The 22,838-nt window shown below is 58.8% G+C and overlaps 1 protein-coding gene across 5 annotated transcripts in view; it reads right to left on the bottom strand.

Annotated features, from left to right (window-relative positions):
- Window positions 1–22,838, bottom strand: part of NFIX (nuclear factor I X) — a 98,216-nt gene that overhangs the window by 14,857 nt on the left and 60,521 nt on the right. For 3 of the 5 annotated variants that reach the window (XM_022558805.3, XM_022558810.3, XM_022558807.2), the window contains exons 3-8: window positions 9,483–9,545; window positions 9,069–9,143; window positions 8,574–8,694; window positions 7,275–7,411; window positions 4,166–4,288; window positions 2,052–2,227 (exon numbers count right to left, since the gene is read on the bottom strand). In XM_022558805.3, the coding sequence (XP_022414513.1) occupies window positions 2,052–2,227; window positions 4,166–4,288; window positions 7,275–7,411; window positions 8,574–8,694; window positions 9,069–9,143; window positions 9,483–9,545 (695 nt within the window). The remainder of the gene's footprint in view (window positions 1–2,051; window positions 2,228–4,165; window positions 4,289–7,274; window positions 7,412–8,573; window positions 8,695–9,068; window positions 9,144–9,482; window positions 9,546–22,838) is intronic. The other 2 variants (XM_089905379.1, XM_030762324.2) reach the window with 1 other exon arrangement.

Raw genomic sequence — 22,838 nt, 5'->3', positions numbered from 1 at the left:
AAACTGGGCCCAATGGAGCAGACTCACTGCAGAATTCAAGCCCCACCCCCCAACTCTTGGGCACAACAGGCCACAAGAGGAAACCTGCAGAGACTGCTCTCCAGCCGAACTAGACTCTCTGTTTAACCAGAGGGGCTGTTTGCTCCCCTGTCGGTAGCGTTTTGTCTGCAGTATACTCCAAGCAGGCACCTGCCTTGAGAAGAGAACCGTCTAGGCCAAGTGAGCCCTTGATCTTTTTTTAATTTATTTTTTGGCCACGCCACACAGCTTGTGGGATCTTAGTTCCCCGACCAGGCACTGAACCAGGGCCCTCGGCCGTGAAAGCACAGGGTCCTAACCACTGGACCTCCAGGGAATTCCTGAGCCCTTGATCAGGGAGAGGCTCAAGACCTGGCCCTCAGGATGCCCAGGGATGGACTGACCCACACTCTTGAGGGTCCTGTGGGTCAGCTTAGGCTCTTTGGGCTAAGTTGGTCCCCCAGGTGGCTGTCATTTTGATTCCAAACCCCAGCTGCGTCCTTAGGTGAGAAGCAGGCACGGAAGGGTTCCTGGCCTCTCTGATCCATATTCCAGACCCCAGGCCCCTTGGGGGCTGGGACACATGCTGGCAGCTCCCGTAGACTCTGCCAGCATCTCTGAAGGAAGCACGGAAGCTGTTGGAGTCATGTCCACTTTTCCCTCCATGCCCCTAAGAGTGGACAGAGCTTGTCCAGAGAGGTGGGCGAAGCTCTGAGTGTGCTAAGGAGCTGCAGAGCCAGCAAAAGAAACCCTTGCAGGGCAAAGGGGAGAGAAAGATGAGAAAAGTGGAAGAGGAAGAAGAGTGGGAGGTAGGGAAGGAGACTGGCTTCTGTCCTAGACAGCGAGAGCAAGGAGGCTGAGCCACGGCCCTGCCCCAGATCAATACACCAGCACCGCGCAGGGCGCCCCGAGGCCGCACCAGGCTGAGCGGAGGGCCGCTGCTCTCGCTGGGCTGCCTCTGGCATGGGCTTCCCAATGTCTTTCCCTACCAAGGCACTTTGAGTGTCCTCCCCATCTGATCTCTCACAGTGGGGTTCCAGGCTGGACCAACTGTGGAGAAAGGAGCTGGGCCTTCTCATAGCACAGCATGCTGCTGGAGTTCCAGAACATTCCCAGAGGTCTAGAGACCACCATGCCCCAACCTGGAATGGTCTCCCAGGGACTAAACAAGGACCACCGTCCCACAGAAGGGTCACCTTTGGCCCACTGCCGTCTGGGATAATTCCTTTGCTGAGTGGCTCTGTGTTTCTGCTCATCAGTGACCAGGCCCCGGGGCTTGCTGACGGAGAAGGACAGTAGGGCCACAGAGCTCCATGGGGAGCCAGTCTCTCTCCCAGGCTGAGGAGCAGAAGGCTTCACTCCAGAACCATGACTGACCTGAGAACCCCTTGTTAAGAGTCCTGCCAACAGGAGTCTCATGAAAGACCTTGTGGAACTAGGCCTGCCCTCTACTAAGGGCTTCTCACTGGGGGATGATGATGCCCCCAGGGCACACCGAAATCTGGAGACATTCATGATCAACACAGCTGGGGAAGGGGCGGTGTTGCTGGCACAGAGTGGGTGGGGGCCAGGGATGCCGCTCAGTACCCCACAGTGCACAGGACATCCCCACACAACAGAGAATGAAGAACCCCAAGTGTCAATAGTGGGAAACCTTGGTCTAGAACCTACCAAATCCCTGCAGCCCTGAGGTTTAAGAGGGGTGTTAGGAGCTAAGGGGCCTGGGCCCAGGTTGGACAGATCATGGGTACACTCCTGCTAGAGGAAAAGACCACAAGGAGGGCGAAAAGCCCAAGCAAGGTGGGCCCAGCCACTGCCCCCTCATCTCTGGACCATGACAAACAGGCCCCGGCCTGATACGTGGACCCCTACTCCCAGACCCAGAAGATCGAGGTGTTCGGCACTACCGGCTCTCTGCTGCTGCAGCCCCAGGTGGGCTCCCAGCTTTTGGGCCCTCTCCCTGTGAGCCCTGAGACAGACAGACAGACGCAAAGATGAGCTGTAGAGGGGCTCGTGGGGTCCTCTGGACTCACCTGTCCGGTGGCCTGGCCCGAGCCATCCGAGCACACAAACTGCACAAACTCCTTCAGCGAGTCCTGCCCATGGTGGTGGTGGTAGCGGATGGTCGGGTGCGTGAAGTATGGGCTCGACTGCTGGATGATGGATGTGGAGGGGAAGTGCAGCGCTGATGCTGTGGCCCGTGGGCTCCCTGCATGCACGTGGCAGGAAGAAAAGGGCATCGTCAGGGCCTAGGAGGCAGTGGGGTGGGGGGCACTGAAGACAAGGAGAACTGCTGGTCAGAGCACTTTGGATCCAGAGAACGGGCAGGAGCAAGGCAGGGACCAGAGCGAGGAGAGCGAGGCACTGGCCGCTAGTGTGAAAGTTAAGATGGTGCCAAATAACTCAGCAAATCAAGATAAATAACATTTTAATGCAATATTTTAAAAAGTCAGATTGGCAAACCGGGGCCCACAGACCAGCTACTTATCTTTGTAAATAAAGTTTGATTGGAACCAGGGCCAGAGCTAGGGTGAGGTAAGTGAGGGTCATGCAAGCACAAGGTCGGTCCGATCTTTTATTTAAAATATTGACATTTGCTCATCGTGTATCTTTGCAATCGTTTTAATTTTTAGAAATACTGCATTAAAATAAAATTTATCTTGATGACTGAGATTTTAGGGGCTCCCTGACATTTTGCGCCGAGGTGAGTGCCTCACTCACCTCACCCCGGTCCGGGGCCTGGGTGGGGAGCCTTGATGAGGAGACAGACAGTTCTGTGGGGCTGCAGATAAACACACAGCCCTGCGCCAGTGCAAGAGGGGCCCCTGCAGTGCACACACACATGTCCTGCGTGCGGTGGGTGTGCACCTGGCTGCTGCCGCCCAGGCCACATTCTTCTGTGCTCAGCCCCATCCATCGCTCGTACGCACGTCCCCGAACGCACAACTCCCACCCTGGAGCAGGCCCCAGCTCTTCCCTGGCCAAGTCCTCCCCCTCCTGTCTGTTTCCAATCAGCTCCCTCTTGCTCTCAGTTTCATTAGGGGCCTGAAGAAACTTGGCTTCTCTCTGGAGTTCATAAAAGCTGAGTTGAGCAGGGCCTGCTGCCCTCCCGCTGCCTGTGCAGAGGGCCTGGGCTCCCCGCCCCCACCTTGCGGCCACCACGCCCTGCCCCGCTGCTGGCTGCCTCTGGGCTCCCAGCCAGGAGGCCCTGAGGAAGAAGCCGGGAGGGTAGACCTCAGTGTTCTCCGTGGAGGGCCCAGGAGACAGAGGGTGGACACAGGACACAGGGCAGTGTTCAGAAAAAATCCAGGCCTCTTTCTGCCAGACAGGTGCCAAGAGAGGGAAGAGGCAAGTGGCTGAGGACTCAGCTTCCACAGCTTCCTGCCCGTTTCCATCCCCTCCAGAACATGGAGGCATCCTCCCCTCGAGCACTCTGTCCGTGAGACTGAAGCAAGAGAGCTCCCAAGGCAGCAGGGCCAGCTCCTTTCCCTGAAGAGCAGCCCAGGTACCACCTTCCCCCTTGGCCTAGCCCTTCACTTCTGGAAAAGAGCAGGGAGGCCCCGGGAAGGGAGCCTGGGCTCCTAGGAGTGCTGTGCTCACACCAACCTGGGCTGGTGCTGGGGAAACAGGCCCCGGGCCCTGTGAGGAGTTGAGAGACAAGAGCTGAAAGGAGGGCAGAGGGAGAAGCCTGTGCTATCCCACCCACAGCTGGAGGGAGGGCGGGAGAACTGCGTAGGAATGGGCCTGAGGCTTCCGCAGTCAGGGGTAAGTGGGAGGGAGGAAGCCTCAGGACAGGCCTGTGCCACACACACGAGCACACACGCATCCGCTGCACGCACACAAGCACACACACACACACTCGTGCACACACAGCGCACAAGCACGCATCATGCACAGGGGGTGTGAGAAGCAAGGGGGAGAGTGCTGAGGAACAAGGTGAGGAGGCCCAAGGGCCGGCCTGGGTCTGGAGGAGGCACTGCTGCGGAGGGAGGGCCCGTCCCCATGCCCACCCACTGCCATACCATGGCCCATTCAGAGAGCTTGGGGCTGTCACTCGGGGTCGGCCCTGGCCCCTCTGCCTGGCCAGTTGCCCATGTGGGCTCCTCTGCCACCCCCACTGCCCCCCTCCGGGCCCTCCATTTCTCACCTGGTCTGACTCCAGCAAGCACAGGCAGCGGGTGGTGAGTGAAAGCCATGCGCGGGGAGCTGCCCTGAGAGGAGAGGGCACTGCAGAAGTCCAGCTTTCCTGACTTCTTTAGAGAAGCCGGGCCTGGGGGGAGGAATCAGCAACACAGGGCAGGTTTAGCTGGGCTGGGGAGGGAGCAGGGGAAGGTGGGAAGCCAGCAGCTCACTCCTTCTCTCCTCGGCCCCCTCCCGGCTGCCCCTTCCCCCACCAGGCTCCCTCCTGCCTCCTTTGCCTGACTGCGGCTCTGTTTCTCAGGCCGTGTGCAGACCATCCTGCCGTGGGTGCTGCCGACAGGAGAGGAAAATAAGGCCCTTCGGTGCACTGGGCAGGGAGTGAGCAAGGGGGCCCATCTTGCCCCCTGACAAGCAGATAAGGAGCTCAAGGGGAACAGAGTAAAAGGGGGGATGCAGGGCCAGAGGGCAGGGAAGGTGTGCAGGCGGAGCCCGGGAGAGCAGCTTCAGAGCGAGCCGGCCCAGGGACTCCCCTGGCGGTCCAGGGGTTTAGGACTCCCGCGCTTCCATGCGGGGTGGGGTGGGGGTGAGGGCGGGGTTTTGATCGCTGGTCAGGGAACTGAGCTCCCGCGCAGCGCAGGGGCCCTGGGCTCTGGGAGGTTCCGATGGGAAGAAACCAGGGCTCCTTACTGGAAGGGAAAGCACAGCCATTGGCCCTTGGGAAGGACCACAGTGGAGAAACAGCATCTGACCAGAGAGCAGGGAGGAGGCTGGAGGGCCTGGGCGGGTGCAGGGGTTACGGCTAGACAGGAAAGGACTTCCTCAGTCAGGGGACCCAAAGGCCGGACTGTCAGAGCATGGGTAATTCCAGGGCTTTGCTCGGCTCCCAGTACCAGAGATGGGGTGACATTCAGCAGGAGACAGGGACACAGAGAATACCCCATTTGAGCTCTCCCTCTAAGAGGCTGATGTTGCCAATCAAGGTCATCTCCGTGCCCAGTGGGCATGACATCCAAGATGCTATACAAAGCAGGGCCCCCAGGCCAGGTCCCCCAGGGGAGCTTGTCTCCTGTCCTCAGCTGGGCCTTGAGGCTATGCCCAGGCTGGGAGGGATAAGGGGAAGTCAGGGCAGATATCCAGAGCTGCCATCAATGGGACACAAACTGAATCGGTTTGGGTTGGGGGGGGGGGATGTGTGCTGGGTGGCGGGGGGTTCGGGGGGAGGCTTCAGAACACAGAAATAAGAGCTGTCTTAACCACAGAGGGAAGAGGCGGGGAAAGGGTGAACTCCCAGCCGCCAGCAGAGGTGTTATCTGGCAGCAGCTGTGTGCCACCTGATAGCTGGCACGATGGGGGGAGCGCCTCCACCAGCTGTGCACAGCTGTCCCCATGGCCGCACAGTGCCTCCCCAGCTGTTCCCAGTCCTGCAGCTGGGCTGCTTAATTGGTGATTTGTCCCAGAACAGGAAAACAGCACAGGGTCGGTGGGAGGAGGGGATGAGTACACAGGAAAAGGGGGGAAGGCGAGGGAGCTGGGGGTGCTGCAGGAGGATGCTGGGGCCGTGCGTGGCGGGACTGCTGGAAGGAGCAGAAGTGGCAAGCTCGACAGCAGGCAGCCAAGAAAAGGAGAGAGAGGGAACTGCGGAGGGGAGGGTTCCTCGGGAACCAGGTCTGCGCAGAGGGACCTGGGGGCCCACGCCTCAGGAGCCAGCAGCAGTAGACATGGCCCTCAAGGCACACCAGTCCTTGAGGAAACACTTCACTGAGGCCCTAGCTGGGGAGTCTTCAGGGCCTTCTCAAGCCCTTCTTTCTGCACCTCCAGAGGTTCCCCCAGTGAAGCATCTGTGCTGTGCTGGCCACGACACCCTGGGAGGGGCACCCAGAGTCGTGCCGGAGCGCTGTCCGGCAGAGGTGAGCCTTGCTGCTGGTCTAACCCTCTCCCTCAGCCCAAGGCCCGGAGGTGAGTCCTCTCTTCCTCCCAGGTTGCTGAGAGCGGAAGCCAGAGGTTGCATCTGGGGCAGCAGGAAAGCAGAAGCACCCCCTTGCCCTTTAGTCTTGCTTCTGCCCCAGCCCTGGCCCCTGCCCATCCACTTGGCCCTTCCCGGTAGGGGAACATCTACAAAATACCAAGCAAAACACCATCAGGTAGACCCTCGTCTTCCTGCGTCTGAGAACAAGGCCCCTGTCCCCAAGCCTGACCAACGAAGACACACCTCATGCACATCCCGTACACAGAGGTCTGCACTACCTGGTCCCAAGACACCCATACTTTGAGGACACACACAGGCTGCACCAATAATGTGTCCGGCAGAAGCACCCTGCAGGCAGCCTCCTTATGCACACCTGTGCAATACGTACACACACACAGCCCCCCTCTGTCCCGCCTGGGCTCTCCAGGTGTGCCCATACCTCCTGTCAAGACTGGAGGTGAAGGTGGGTGTATTCACCAGCAAGGGTGTGGCTAGAGAGGATCGGGAGGCCTGAAAACAATTCTGCTTGCTCTTTACTAGGCTCTGCTCCTCTCTGTGAGGGTGGGCCCTTTAGACCAGTGGTCCTCAACTTAGGAAGGTCCTGTCCCCCCCAGGGGACATTCAGCAATGTCCGGAGACCTTTTCGGTCATCACACCTGGTGAGGAGGTTTGCTCCTGGCATCTAGTGGGTGGAGGTCAGGGCTGCTGCTCAGCACCCTACAGGACACAAAATGGCCCCGCTACAGAGAATACCGTGGCCCCAAATGTCAAGAGTGCCCAGTTTGAGAAATGGCTTTAAACCATGAAGACCGTAGAACCGGGGCAGCCTCTCTAAAGAAATACCAAGAGAAGGAGGATGAGGAGGCTCTGAGTGGGAGGCCACGTCCCCCACTGCAGGGCCCCGGAGGCTCAGGGTCGGGGCCTCTGCTTTCCTTCTGCCACATCTGTGGGCTCTACTGCCCACTCAGGGACAACCCAGCTGCTCGCCTCTGCTCTCCTGGTCTGCCCTCCTCTGGAAGCTCAGGGGGTGAAAAGACGGGCAGTGCCACCAACAGGAGGAGGAACGGTGAGAGGTTTGCCAGGTAAACTGAGGGGGAAGAGGAGGCTCCATGCTGCCCTTGCTCCAGGTCGGGCCTTGTGGCGCCCATACCTGCATCCACATCGTTGGGCCACCCGCTGGACTGGCTGCTGCCAGCTGCTGGGGAGCGGCCTGTGCCAGGATAGAAGACGTCATCGACAGGGCTCTCCATCTCGCTGTCATCGATGGACTTGGGGCGCTTGGTGGTGCTGGGGAAGGAGGAAAGGGGTCAGGTGGGCCAAGGATGAGCTGAGGTGCTGGTACGCAGGCCGAGGAAGCCTGCGCTGACAGTCTTCCATGTGGGGAGTGGGTGCCCGCTGTCAGCAGCACTTCAGGGCACTCGCTGTGTGCCCACCCCCCAAGGCCAGACCTACAGCCCCTTGGGCCCAGCCCACCCACTCCTCCTTGAGCCCCTTCTCAGTCACAATACCATCCATCATCTATGGAGCTGCCCAAGTCAAAGAAGTGGGCAAAACCCTCAACTGCTTCCTCAGCCCCACCTTCTATTTCCCATCAGCTCCCACGGCTAGGGCGAGGCGTGTGAGGCACTGGCCAGGGACAGAAATGCCAGGGGGTGACACAAAACTCAGTCATCGTGATATTATGTTATTTTATATTAAAGTATGATTAAATATGAAAACATCACAACATTTTAATGCAATATTCTAACATATCAAAATGAATGCCTAAACCTCACAATGAACCAAAATGTCCAAGGTTTTTTTAAAAAAGGACAGGATCCCACCTTGCCCTGCGTGACCAGGGCCTGACCAGGGCCTACTATATCTACCTCCCAAATATCTCTCAACTCCATCCCTCCCTCTCAGGCCAATCCCCCATCTGACTCAGGCCCTCCTCCCCTCCAACCTGCTGGGATAGCCTCTAACTTCTTCTAGAAGTACTTTCTAGAACACATATCCCCAGCATCTTCTACTTAAAAGCCGTCAGTGGATTTTAAGCCCTAAACACCCTCCTCTGGCCTCTGAAGTCCTCCGTGGGACAGTCCCGCCAGCCCGCCCAGCCTTGGCCAGGTTGAAGGCTGCTCTCTCTACCTCGAGCATCCACCCCATGCCTGTACCAGACCCCTGGGCTCAAATGTCACATCCCCAAGAGAGAGGCCTTCTCCAATGCCCACAGGGAGCTCCTTCTAGGCAAAGCCATGCCTTGCTTGAGTTTGTGTCCCCAAGGCCGAGTGCCTGTGTCAGCACAAAGCAGGAATCTCAGGGGTTGGGGAGCATAGTGAGCCCCAGCTCTGGAGCCAGTGCCCTCAACAAAGGATGATGTTCTGAAGCACCCAGGCCCCAGTGGTACAGCCGCCCTAAGCGCCTGAGATGCCTGGGGGCTGGGGGAAGGCCGGGGTGCGGGGCTCACCTGGTGGAAGGAGGGGAGGTGATGGACCGCCGCCCCAGGGTCACCTGGTTTATATTGTAGTAGCTGGGACTCTCCAGGTCTGCCAGCGAGAAGTTGGGCCCTGATGCTGTCGCAACAGGAGCTGGGAAGAAGGGAGAGTGTGATGAGGTTTGGAAAGTGTGGGTGCCTGTTTTGTTGCCATGAGCAGCTCCCCAGAAGCCCTGGGGTGAGTTCGCTGTGAAGGCCGCTGAGGAAACCTCCTCCTGGCTGGAGGTTGTTGGGAAGAGTCCTTGGTTACGATTTTTTTCCTCCAAAGCAATGGAGGTTAGAGGTGGGGCTCTCTGGATGCCTCCATTCCACCCAGCCCCATGCCAGTGAGGCCGAGAGTGTCCCAGGAAACCTGTCTGCCCCCGCCCCAACCAAGACCCCATCAGTGGGGGGCTACGTGGGGTCCAAGTCCCACCGCTTCACCCCCACCCCTGCTGGCTCAGCCCTGGCCCAGAAGGAGGGACTCACTCTGTGATACTCTCACCAGCTCCGTCACATTCCAGACCCCGGAAGTCACAAAACAGTCCTGGAAACTTAAGTGCCCTGAGGAGGGAAAAGGGCAAGTGAGTGAGTGGAGGCAAGGCCAGGAGGGGACGTCTGCCTGTTTCCCCAAAGCTCTCCCCACCCTCAACTTGCTCCATCCCATGCCCCATGTCCCAGCCCCAGGCTGGCCCTCAGGGGTCTCAGATCTCCCTGGGAGTTAGGGTGTGCTACCGATGAGCGCCCTCCCCCTCTGAATAGCAGCCCAAGTTCAGTCAAGGGACAGCTGAGTGAAGGGGAATGGCAGGGGCAGGCCTGCCCTGGCCGGGGAGAGCAGAGAAGGGTGTGGGGCACAGCAGGCCAGGGAGGCTGGGTACAGGCAGGAGGGCAGGGGGCACTGACCGTTGGGCAGTGGTTTGATGTCCGCATCTCCTTGCTGGTTTGAACTATCTGATTGTCCGGATTCTGCAGGAGACACAAAGGGTGGGGATGGGTCAAAACCAAAGTGCTCCACGAACACCAGGCAAGCAGCTGCCCCTCCAGCCTTCTAAACACCTTCACTCTCCTCCCCTCCCTGAGCAGCCCAAGGAGACCAGGGAGAGAAGGAACTGCTACTACCGTGGTGGGGCTATCCTGGGCTCTGCAGGGTGTTTGGTAGCATCTCTAGCCTCCACCCCCCCACTAGATGCCAGTAGCACCCCAGTTGTGACAACCAAAAGACCGGTCTCCAAGCACTGCCTGATGTGCCCTGGGGGCAAGCTGCCCACGAGTGAACGCACTGGCTGAGAGTCAGGGCAAGGAGGCGCCCAGGAGAGAAGCCAGCGACTGTCTCTTTGCACAGCTGGGATGGACCCAAGGGCCCCCCATTCTCTACCCAGCTCAAGCTCCAGAGGAGCAGCCCCTTCCCTCCCTTCATTAATTAGAGCCGTTCCTGTCTGTCCACGCCACCCCCACCTCACCTTTATGCTTACGGGCAGTGCCTGGCAACACGGGGCGGTCGGGGGGTGGGGGGAGGTTTGCCTTGACGCTGTCGCCTGCTCTGTGCCAGCCCGTCTGGGCTGTCTCATGCCCCAGTGCCACAGCTGCTCGGAGGGAGCCCCGAGACAAGGGCCCATTGTGCGGTGGGAGCTCACAGAGGGCTGGGGGCAGGGTGGAGTGTGTGTGTGAATATTTTGCTGAGCTTGGGAAAGCCCCCCGCCCCTGCCCCCCAGGTCCTCAAAGCTTTGTGTACCAGGGGCACAACGGGGACCTCCAGAATGCTTGCCTGGGCACGACAGCTGGTGAGAGGGTGGCAGAGGGGGGCCAGGGCAGGTTGTGGGGCAGGGGAAAGGCGGGCATTGGGTAAAGAATCATCTTCTCACACGGGGACCACATGGGGTGGCCTCAGAAAACCGGGCCCTGGTACTGGCCAGGGCTTTGCCCGACTCTTTGGAGTAACCCTGCCTCCACCACCCTCGCCCACCACCTCACAATCAGCTGGCTCACCAGGGTGTCCATCCTATACAGGCCTCACAGTTGAGCTGCTCACGTTGGGGAGTGACCAGCAAGGAGGTTCCTGAAGAGTGACATAGGCCCAAGAGATAGAAGTGGGGGGACCCTGCAGCCACTTGGGAAGGAAGGAAGAGCCCTGGGTGCTGGGGCTGGTGGGCAGAATAGTAGCCTTTTCAGAACCCAGGACCTACTGCGGCTCGACCAAGTTCCTAGCCTCCTGCCTCACTGGGGCAGGTGGAAAAAAAACAGGCTGCCCCCAGAATGGTTTCACTTTTTTTCTTTTTTTTCGGTACGCGGGCCTCTCACTGTTGTGGCCTCTCCCGTTGCGGAGCACAGGCTCCGGACGCACAGGCTCAGCGGCCATGGCTCACGGGCCCAGCCGCTCCGCGGCACGTGGGATCTTTCCGGACCGGGGCACGAACCCGTGTCCCCTGCATTGCAGGCGGACTCTCAACCACTGCGCCACCAGGGAAGCCCACCTTTTTTTTTTTTTTTAAATTCTAAAAAAAAAATAATAATAAATCTAGTCACAAATCAAGAAAATGGAGCTTTATAAGTGCTAACAGGGCCCCTTACCCCCTTGTGTTTGGGGTGTGTCCTTCCACACCTCCCTGTGCACTCACCCCTGTGGTGTGTTTAGGGATGGCGAATCCCACCTCAGGCCACTTCTCTGCTACTGGCACTCTGCTCTGGAGAGAGCCCACAGGACTTCCTTCCACGCTCCTGGGAGGGCAACCTCTCTGTGGATGTGAGTTTTCTTGTTGTTCTCTCACCTCAGCTCATTCCTGACTCTCTGGGTCTGATTCAAGCCCCAGCCGGTCCAGGAGGGAGCAGGCAAGGAAAGGGCTGAGGCAGTAGGCAGCCCACCTTAGGGCCTCCTTGGACCAGGGCCCTGAGCCTGATGTCTCGCAGGGCCGTCCTTTCCCAGATTCATACCTCAGGAAGAGCACAGCTGTAGCACCTGCATGTGGAGCCCAGCGAGGGGCACACAGTCAAGGCTTTGCTGCCGAGGGGTCCCCGCTACCGACCCCACCTGTCCCAGGACCAACTCAGTCCCCACGGAGCCCTCCAGGCCAGAGACAGTGGAGTAGGAGGAAATGGAGGAGGCTACTCAATGAGACTGGTCCCAGCTCTTCCAAAATGGCCAGGTGGAGACAGAAAGCCGCACGCATGCGCACACCCAGCCCAGGGACAGAAAGACGAGAGAACCCGACAAAGAGATGGAGGTGGGCCAGCGACAGAGGCAGAGACAAATGGGGCTCCAGGAGAGCGCGACATACAGGAAATCCTTCTAAACCAGGACACTGCCCTGAAACATTACTGCTATTACTATTATCTCCACGTAAGGGAGAAAGCAGGAGTGAGGATCCAGCGCAGGCGAGGCCCGCTGCCACGCGCCTCCAGGCGGTGCTCCGGGCGCTGCTGGCAGCCATTTTAGCCCTTGGCAGCCATCTTACGGCTGGCGGCCCCAGCCAGCATCCCCGCAATGCCACCACCGCCGGCCCCCGGCACGCTCAGCTCAGCTCCAGGACAAAAGGCAGAGACACTAGAAATCTGGACCCGGGCTCAGAGGCAGAAGAGCCAGCCCTGCGGCAGGGGCAGCTGTGGCCAGGGCCCCACCATCCTGCTCAGGCGGCACCCCCTTCACCCTCCTGGCCAGTGCCAAGTGGAATGGGCAGGGAGGGCCGAGGCTAGGGCCCACTCAACGTGGCTGAGGCCCCCACGGGCCATCCCCAGGCCCAGGGCCCTCAAACAGTTTACCAAGTAAACCCCTGCCCCGACAAGGTGACGGGGTCCTCAGGCCAGTCAGGGGGCATGATGGGGGCAGGCCCTTGTCCACCCAGTTAGCTTGGGGGCACACCTTGGGCAGACAGGGGAAGGGGGTTGGCAGGGGCCCCAGTCAGTGGCTGCAGGGCCCAGAGAGGCCACTAGGACTGTGGTGGGCAGGCCCCTGGGGAGGGCAAGGAGATGCCCTCCCCACTCAGAGGCGGGAGCCAGCCTGGCCAGCTTTCTTAAATGATGTGCCCTTTGGGGAGTTGTGCCCTCAGGTCAGGGCCTGCTCTGGACAGCCCCTGGGGATCCGGAGTTGCACCCCAGGCTGGCACATCAGGGAGCATGACACCCCAGCGCCTGACTCCTTTCCCTGTCTGGGCTCCCTAGGGAAGGGAGGGGATAACCCCAGGCCTTGGGACAGAAACAGGCAGGCCCCTTTATGACACCCCTCCCCAGGCCCCGCCTCATGGCTGCTTGGCTTTTATCTAGCAGAATGGGGCTTATCAGAGCCACCAGCTGAACAAACACACAAATCCACGGTTAGTGAGAGAAAACCCTCTGCCTGAACTCTTTATCTCCTGTTCGCAGGCCCCACGCACTGCCCCCTGCCAACGGCACAGGAGGAGCCCTGACTGCTGTGCAGTGAGGGATCCTCTCTCTGCCACCCCCCTTCTCGCCTTGCCCGACCCAGCACGGGTGGCTCTCCCCTGGCAGTCCCTACCAGGCGGCCTTGCATGAGTGAGCTCCTGCCACATGGGAGCCCCCCTCCAGTGTCTGATTTCTCACTGGGGACAATGGGCCAGCTGGTGGCCTGTGGGCCAGTGGAGGGGCAGGGAAAGTGTTGGCTGGCACAAGGCGGGCAGGTGCCCGACTCCATTTTTATCCTCTCCCGCCCAGCCCACGCCTCTGAAGCTGTCGCTCTGATTCCCCAGCCTTCTAGGGCCATGTCCCCTGGCAACTTTTCCAGCCTTGGCTTTCTCTCCAGCCTAGTTACCAGAGCAGTAGGGACCCTGACCACACACCCCCAGTTCAGGGCCACCCTGACTAAACCCCAACCCCCACGCCTGCACCCCTCTCCAGGGACCAAGGCTGCCTTCCCCTTCTGGAGAGACTGGAGATGGGACAGAGGGACCAAAGGCACTGCTACCTCCCTCCAGTCCTGAGACAACATCTTCCTGCATCCTGGTGCTCAGAACCAGAGAGTGCCTTCCGTGCTCTAAGCTTCCTTCCACTCAGCCCATCAAATGCAGCCTCCTCAAAACCAAGTCCAGCCACTTTGTCTGATGATGGATGCCTGGGCACGCAGGCATCAGGCCCTTGCCTGGTCCAGGTTTGGGGATGAAGAGAATTTTGGAAGCCACAACTCGTCCTTGATGCTGCCAGGGTGGAAGGGGTGTGTTCAGGCTGGCTCGTGTCATACATGAGAGCACGCTCTGCTGTTTTCCTCTCAGGACTGGGGCTACTCGTGCAATCCACACCTCCGAGGCAGAGGCCTCGCCTGCCAGTGGTGCCTCAGGGCTCAGACCACTGCAGAGGCTTCCAGAAGGGAGGACCGTGCAGGGGCAGGTGACAAATCTGGACTCGTTCTAGGTGTGGGCCCAAGCAGGCTCCGCAGAGCAAGGCTCTGAAATGGGATTTGGCTCACGGGTCCAGGGCCGCTCTCCACTCATCCCCACACGTCATCAGTCACCCCCCGACCCCGGGTCAACGCTTGTGGACCGGAGGCCTTGTGCAGCACCCAGACCTGGGCCAGGCTCAGCCAAAGGATGGCAGCGTGGGACCCTCTCTTCCTCGGGGTTCCTCCATCTCTCCTGGAACAGCCAAAAAGCCCCCGAAATACTGTTTTTCTCACCCCTCCACCGGCTCTACTCATTCTCTACCTCTTCTCAGTTCTCGAAGCCTCCCTACTTCATCCAGCTCTTCGCCTTTCCCTCTGGAATCCTATTTCTGGTCTCATTTCGCTCTGTCTTGGCTCCATGCCCCTCTCTCTGTCCTTCCTTCTCCTTCACTTTCCCTCTCTTGGGCCCCCTTTCCTCTCCCAATCCTGCCTGTTTGCACAAGTGTGTGTGTGTGTGTGTGCACGCGCACGTGTGTGCACATGTGCGTGTGTTTCCGAGAGGGCTCTGCCTCTTCATCAGAGCTCTAGAGGGGAAGCTCCAGCAGCCAGAAGGAGCCCAGAATCGCACATAAACCCCAACTGACAGCATGTTTTTAATATATATATATTTCCAGCCATAGACAGGGAGATATTTATGGCTCCTACTAGGTGAGGGAGGAATTCCTGCTCACTGCAGCAAATGCTCTCCCTCGTCTCCTACCCGAAACAAATTCTCTCTGAGAAAGGGGCCACATGTAATTCACCGGCTTGCTGCCCCCACGCACATCAAAGATTGAGTGCGTTTTTCGGGGGCTGAGAGGGGCGCGCAGGCCCAGCTCAACCACACCCACACGTGCGTACCCAGGCACGTGTGTGCACTAGGGCGAACACTTGCTATGCATCCAGACACGCACATACACACACTTAGAGATGCCACCAGCCACTTCATACTGCCCAGCAGGGATGGAGTGAGATGGTGTGTCCAGAGCTGTGGTTAGCATGCTCAACGCTAAGAGGAACCCCCTTCAGCTCTGTTCAGACCATTGGCCTTTGAGGGCTGGGGAGACCAGCCCTTGGGGTGTGCCTGCCTTTCCCCTCCCCTGGCCCTCCCCAAGTCTGAAGTTCGAGAAGCAGGTGAGGGTGTGCTCTGTTCTGGGGGTGCCATACTCTGAACGGCCAATTCGGGAGCTGATCCCTTGCCCTACTCAGTGTGGTATGCCCCCCCTCCGCCCCCCCCCCCACACACCTTCTCTGCAATTCAGGAGCATCCAGGGCATGAGAAACCCAATCTCAAGGGGAGCCAAAGGCCTGGCCTGCAGCAATCAGAGCTGGAGAATGTAACTATTGTGCCTCTTGAAACCCAAGTCCGAGAATCTGAGACACCCTGAGGAGGGGAGCGGCAGACGGATGGGGGGCTAGGGGAACGGGTCACAGAGGGGTTCTCCCTGTCTCTGCAAACAGGAGACTCAAGACCGAGGAAGTTCTTGAGAATGCAGGGCAGCCAGAGGACAGAAGGGGGCTGGGCTTGGCCTGGACCAGGCCCAGGGGGCTTCTAGATCTTCCCCTCCTTCCCTCCACTCTCTACACCACCTCCATGAGCCAGCATGTATGCGCACAGGACATGGGGCCATCCTGAGGTTTTTCCCTCCTCTGTCATCCCTAGACCCCCACATGGCTGGAGACAGAAGCCTGACCAGGAAGCACAGCTCTGAAGCTGTGGGTGGGGTGGGGGCAGGGGCAAGGCAGGGAGACATGTCACTCCCCCCCCATCACCCTCCTCTCTTCTCTCATTTCCCCTCCCCTCATGGATGCAAAGGGGCTCAAGCCCTTGACTTGAGTTCCTGCTGGGGGGAAGAGGAGATGAGTGACAGGGAAGAGAAAGAGACCAAGTTACAACCTCGACACACATGTGGTCTAGATCTGCTCTGGCTGTCCCTGGGGCCTAGGTTCAAGGAAGGCCATTGGGGGTGGGGTGGGGGATGGGGACAGCAGATCAGGCCACGGGGATCTGGCAGGCCAGGGGCAGCCGCCTCAAGATGGGACATTCCACTCTTGGTCCCCGACTCCGACCGTACTGCCTTTTCCACCTCAACACACCCTGCCTCCATGGTGGCTATCTGGGGTCCCCTGGGGAGCAAGGGCCAAGTCTGGCTACAGCAGGGCTCATGGCCTGGCAGTGAAGCTGTGGGATGGGAAGAGAAGGCAAGTCCACGGGCTTATCTGGTGCTCAAAGGACGAGCAGAACAGGATCTGAAGGCTGGGCTCGGGCAAGCAGCTCCAAGCCCCCCAGCCCGCTCCCTGGTGTGAGCTGCTCAGTGTCCTCTGCCCTGCACCAGCCAGAAGAACCTTTGTTAGCACTGCCCCCAGGCCAGGGAGAACTAGAGATGGGGCCTGGGCACTGAAGCCTGGGGGAACTTGGTGCCCAGGTGCTCATCCCCAAGGCATGACAGATAATGGCCAGCAAAGGAGAGAGGAGGGACATACCCCGGTGCAGAGCAAAGCACCCAGCAGGTTGATGGAGGGAAAGAGGCCAGGCCCATCAGCCTGTCAGCTGCCTCTCCAAGCCCAGCCCAGTAGTTAACGAACGAGACCCCCACCTACAGCAGCACTAGGAGTTGCAGGTGGGCCTGCAGGCTCCTCCTGGGTCTGCCCTTTGCAGGGGACCCAACACTGTCCCCAGCACCTCAGATATCAGTGCTCCGTGGCTGTCTGCAGACTGAACGGGCAGACCCAGGGCCGGGCAGTAACACCATCCTGGATGTTCCAGAGATGCGGGGGGACTAGGAGGTCCCGTCAGAGCAGAATTCACAGCAGCGAGGGAATGAAGGTGAGACAGCCACTAATGCAAAGGGAGGGACCTGTGGTGAGACAAAGGGAGGCAGGTGCCCTTGGCTCCAGGCCTGACTCTGCCTCCACCCTGAGCCTGCCCTTGGCCCACCCAGGGAGGTACACTTCGTTTGGACCCTCTGCCCACTAAGGGCCCCGGCACAGAGGGGAAAGAGGGGGCACACCAAGGGCAAGGGGAGGGAGGAGGTGGGCAGCCAGCAACAGTGGAAAGGGGCTACCCTGAGTTCACATCCATGCTCTAGAACCTACCGGCCCAGTGACTTTGGCCAAGTTCTGAACTGTTTCCTCGTCTGTAAAATGGAGATACCGCCTGCACCCTAGGGTTCCTGGGCGAGGAATAAATGAAAAAACAGGAATACGGTGCTTAGTCCAGGGCCCAGCTCATAGTAGGGCTTCCATAAACGTCAGCTGTCCTTCCACTGGGATCACCAATTCCCTTCACCCCTCCTCAGCTAAAACTCCACCCCTCCTTCTGGGCTCAGCTCAAATGCCACCTCAGTGGGGAAGCTGTGGCTAACCCTCAGCTCCCCTCCCATAGAGTTCATATTCTTTATGATACATCAAGTACACCCTAGATGATAGTTTTTGGTGTCTCACCCCAGAGACCACCACCAGCGAGCAGAGGGGTTCCCTCAAGACCTGGCCCATTACCATCAGCAAAGAGGGGCAGAGAGGTTTCTCTGGAAATAAAAGGCAAAACAGCACGCCTTCTACGGGTGCATCCCTCCCTCCCCAAATTCAGCAGCCACATTAAATGGTCTCAGGACAGTCACGATGTTGGAAACAGTAGGGGAGAGGCAGGGAAAGGAAAGGCCTGAAGATGGGCAAGCTAACAGGAGAGGGGAGAGAGGCTCGTGCCCCTGGATTCTGAGGGTGCTGAGCACAAGGCCCTGCCCATCCTAGCTCAGCGCCAGGCACGCAGAGAGCTGAGGGCACCAGGAGCACAGGTACTGCCACACAAGCGGCTGCGTGACTCTCCTGGCAACACAGGCTAGTGCCACGACTCAGCCGGCAGCTGGAGCCAACATTTCCAAGAAGGCCTGGGGCCACAAGTCATGTGATGGTGGGGCCCAGAAAAGTGGCCCCCAGGCCCTGAAGGTTCTGTTCCCTCCCAACCTGATGGATAGAAACTGATAGTGGAGAATGCCCTCCACACTCCACAAACCAAGACAAGACAGGGACCCGGCAGAGTGGGCATATCCAGATAAGGGGCCTGCAGAGCTGCTCCCCTACCCCTGTCCACTCTATTTCCAGTGCTGCCCTTTCTGGCCCTTAGAGCCGTCCAGGCCACCAGGCCTGGCCAGACAACTGCCCCCACCCCAGCTGCTCTTAGGACTATTAATAGTGTCCCTACCTCCCAGGGCCAGGTGTCACCTTCCCCCCAACCCCTAAATACACTTGCCCTTGGTCTAATTATTTGTAAAGCGACAGAGTCCTCTGGGTGCTAATGCCAACTTGGGATGAGAAAGGGGAGGCAAAGGCTCTGGAGGCCACTTGAGGGACATTCCTGAGACAAGCAGGAATTTAAGGGAAGGAGGGAAGAAGGCAGTGAACCCACGAGCAAAAGAATGACAAAAACACAAAATTATAACGAAAAGAGAGGGAGGGGCCAAGACAGAAAATCAGAGTCAAAGCCAAGTGGTTCAGAGAAAGAATATAGAAAGAACCTGAGGGACTTCCCCGGGGGTCCAGTGGTTAAGACTCCGCACTTCCACTGGGGAACTAAGATCCCGCATGCCGTGAGGTGCGGCCAAAAAGAAAAAAAAAGAAAGAAAGAAAAGAAAAAGAATCAGAGAAGTGAAGCAGAACATTATAGGAGAGACAGGGAAAGGGGAGCAAGCAGAGAGAGAAAGAAAAAGCAAAGGAGGAAATGATGCATTAAGAAACAAAAACAGAAAGGGAGAACACTTTCCTAAAAATACTCAGGAGTGGCTTCACGAGCACAACTTTCTGGTCTGCATCTAGCTGCCAGCATCCCTCTGTAGGGTGCTCGGCAAAGCGAGGGACTGGGCAGACTCCATGCCAAGGAACCCCTACCCACCCACTCTCACAGTGTTCTTGGTAAGGGAGGAGATGCAGGGAAGGAGTAACTGACCAGGAAACGAAGGTGGGAAAATCGAATCCCCAGGATTAGGAAATTCACCCTCCGTCCCGGGAAGGGGAAGGCCCCCACACTTGGAGCCTCCTCACCTATTGCAAAGGGAGCCAGGCAGGACAGAGGACGGTGGAAATGGGGAAGCATCAGGGCCCCCCGGCCTCCCTGCGCTCCATGTTCCGTCCCTCCCTCTGACTGTGAGCAGAGTTCTGCCTCCACCTGCCTCCCACTGTCCCCTTTCCTTGGGAGAATCCATCCAGGAACCCTTGGGGCCTGGAGAAGAAGAACCCACCTACCTCCATTCTCCTTTGGGGAAGCAGAAGCGGACAGAGGCCATGTGCCTCTCATCCTCAGGTGCTCTAACTTCCTCAGCCTCCTAAGAGCACCTGGTACCCAGGCTGGTAACCCTAAAGGAGGCTCCTCTACCAGGCACTTGCCTTGTGGAGGGAGTCAGACTTGGGCTCATGGAAGAGCAACAAACACAAATGCATGCCATAAGCAAATGCCTAAGTGGAGAGCTTCTGCTTGGAGGATAGAAGCTGAGCAGCCCTTCTTTCAAATCCCACCCATACTGGGAACCTCTGGCTGGCCAGGGCTGGGGGAATAGGAGACTCTGGCTCTGGACAGCTTGAGAGACCTAAGGACCTGGCCAGCAGATCTCCTAGGCTGGTGGTTCCTGGCCAGGAGTGCCCCACCAGACCATCAGTCCCGTGGGGTCAAGGCTTATCAGCATTTTGTTCATTACTCTCTCCTCCACACCTGGAAGTGCAGTTTGAGTGGATAAAAAGACTCTGAAGAAAGCCTTCTAGAGCCTTCTTCCAACCGTGGCTACAAAGACCACCCAGGAGACAGAAATGTCAGCTAGCCGGCACCTTCCCACTCCCGAGAGAACATCTTTCCTGAAGACCCAAACCTCGACACTCATACCCAAGGAATTGATTTGGAAAGCCCAGAACCACTAATACTCCTGCAAAGCCCAATTGGGCCTGGATGCCAGGATTGGACACACTGGCCTTCATGCCCGATGACTGGACTGACCAAAGGAAGGAACAAGAGTCTCCCCATGAAGGTAAGGGCAGGGGAGCACTCTTGCAGGCCTGCTGCACTCCCCATCGTGGAGGCCTTAAGGCAGCCACTGTCCAGAGCTGCCCAGACGAAACATGAGGAATTTGGGACTTTGATTGCAAATCTCCAACTCGGAGCCCTGAGAGCCCAGGCTGGGCCGAATGGGTGGGCAGGCAGGTGACCTCCCTGGGGGCTGAGATGGCTCTCTGGCTGCTGGAAGGAGCCCTGGGCTTGGAATCAGGAGCCTGGGGTCCAAATCCTAGACCTGCTGCTATTCGGCACCCAGCATGTCTCCCGGGCCTCCTCTCCCTCTCTGTGCAACACAACCCCAGGCTTACCTCAGAAGGCACGGGGACACGCGAGCAGGAATTTTGACGGTGAATGAAACGGGAAGATTTTATACACTATAAAGTGCCAGGCATACATAAGGAGCTATTGATAGGGTAAAGGGGGCAGCTTCTGGGACTATATTTCAGGGTCTTGAGGAGCAGCAGAAGGGCATCTTCCGGAAGCCCAAATTTGCACAGAGTTCAGAGGCTGGCGTAGGAGGCAGCTACCCAGACTCAGGGCTGGGACAATTCAAGCCGCTAAAGGGACAAAATGACATCGGTCCTACAGAATGGCAGGTGCCAAATTCCCCACTCACAATGCTCTGAAGTACCGAAAGGGTCTTCCCAGGGCGGTGGGGCTCAGGGGCCCGCACCCCCCCGAGAGCGGTGTGCTGCACTCCCTGACTCGGCAGCTAGGTGGCACAGCGAGTTAACACTAGCTGCCCTCCGCAGGCTGCGCCCGGGGCGGAGGCGGCGAACTTGCGCACAGTCCGCCCTGGGGCCTGGGTTCCCCTTGCACAGCCACAAGGTCCGACCTGGAACGAGGAGGACGCGGCCAGGCTCCGGCCACTCGGACCCAGGGTTGTGCTGCCTGAGGCAGCAGCCCTGGTTGCTGCCGCTGCCAAGCACATCCCGTGATGTGATATGAGGGCCGAGCTTCCCGTTCTCATTGATTAGGAACAGCTTGCGGTGCGGGGGCCGGATGCAAGGGGGCCGGGGAATGGGCGAGTGAGGAGAAGCGGTGGCGGGCGGGGGGAGGACTGCCAGGTGCATGGCTGGGAGAGGTAATCCAATGAGCTCAGGCCCACCCTGCGCAGCCGCCACGCCACCGCAGCTGAGTCCCGGCCTGCCTCCCCCAGAGCGGGGCTGCCCTGCATGTGGGCAGGTCTGCGGCCGCGTGACCCCCAACACGCCCACGACGCCCCCACCTTTCGGCAGCACAGACGTGCCTCTGCGCTTGATAAACGCCTGAAGAGGAAGATTCCTTTCTTTTTTTTCACCCCTCTCAAAAAGTGAAAAATGGAGACTAAAAGTCAGAGATCGGGAACCGAAAAGAGGGATAGAAATGGGAGAAAAGTCAAGAAGAAAAAAAAAAAAAAAACCCACAGGCCAGTGCTCTCTGCAGCGGTGGCAGCAGTCGGGCAGGCACACCCTCCCGGGGCAGGCGTGGAGAAAGGCTCCTTTGTTCCGCAGGGAGGTTAGCCGAGGTGAGGCCCGCCCCGCCCCCTCCCCCCTGACCCTAGGCTGCGCAGATCGCTTCTCAGGGCCCCCGGACTGGGCCCAGCTGCTTCTCCGGCCCCCCAACCCTTCTCCCAGCCCTCCTGCCAGCCAGTGGAACAGCCCAGCAGCCGGGGAAGGGCTGCTCCCTACCCTCTGCCTTGCCCAAGCACCAGGAGTCACACATGTGGGGCTGGGCTCCTCCAGTCGGCCCCCTGGATACCCTTGCTGCCAGCCACTAATAGCTCGCCCAGGCTGCTCTTTAACTGTGGGGCTTGGGGGGCAGATTCTGCACACAGCAGGACCCCTGCCAAGGCATGGGGAAAGATGGTGACACATCCTAGCAGATGGTGCCCCAGGCTGACTGACCATGCCCCTCTTGCCCACAGTGAGGCTCCAGGGCATCTCCTGTACCCATTCCAGATATGGGCCCTTTCCAACACCCTCAGGCTCTGGAAAAGGGGTGGCTCGTGCAGGGCTTCCTCAAAGCGAGGTCTGGGCTGTGGTGCTGGGATTGCCCTCAGCTGAGAGGCAGGGCCTGAGTTCACTCCATCTGTTCCCTAAGGAGGTGCCAGAGTGGGGTCATAAAGGGGGGCTGAGAACAGGCCCACCCCCCAGAGCCTGCCAAAGGAGAGACTGCAGAGTGGGTGGGCAGGGGTGGGAAGGGAGAGGTATTGAAAAGCATCCCTTTTGCTCTGCAGCACATCCCAACCCCCATACCCCCTAATGGCTCACGTTGGACAGGGGACCCGAGGGATGGTAGTACTGTGTGCCACACACTGTGTGCCCTCCACCGCTACCCCCACCCTGTCGATTAAGGCTCCTAGCCACTCCAGCAGGGATGCAGGCTCCCCAGAGCCCTCGGACCTTTCAAGCAGAGCTTGATGGCTTTACACTTGGCCAAGACGTTTCCAGCCAGCGGCACTCTCCAGCTCCCACCCCATCCACAGCAGCAGAAAACCTGGAATGAAGGACTGGCAGGATCGTTCTGCTCCAGTCCCCTGGCTTCAGGTTGAGGGGTACCTGCTCCACAGGAGGCCCTGGCCTCCTACCAGCAGTATTGGAAGGCAAGGTGGTGAGAGGAGGGAGGAGTGAGGTGTTGCTGACCTTGCCCTCCCCAGGTGGGGAAGTGGGCGAAGGAGAGAGAGGGGAGAGGAGCAGCAGCTGGAATCGCAGGGAGCCTGAACCGTCCTCTACGGCACTGAAACTGCTGGAAGAAGCTGCAGCTCAGATACACAGTGTCCTGCCAAACCCCAGTCCTTTAATTCAATTAAGCACGGGACAGACTCCCCAGATTTTTCTGTGTGTTCGAGAGCATGTGAAAAACCTAATGTGTTGAATCC

The sequence above is a fragment of the Delphinapterus leucas genome, unplaced genomic scaffold, assembly GCF_059928025.1.
Source record: "Delphinapterus leucas isolate spDelLeu-1000000601 "Yukka" unplaced genomic scaffold, BTC_Dleu_Yukka2 spDelLeu_asBTCV2_sq25, whole genome shotgun sequence".
NCBI classification, from domain to species: Eukaryota; Metazoa; Chordata; class Mammalia; order Artiodactyla; family Monodontidae; genus Delphinapterus; species Delphinapterus leucas.
Note: the sequence above shows the minus strand (reverse complement) of the source record. Positions and strands in the feature narration are given on the sequence as shown.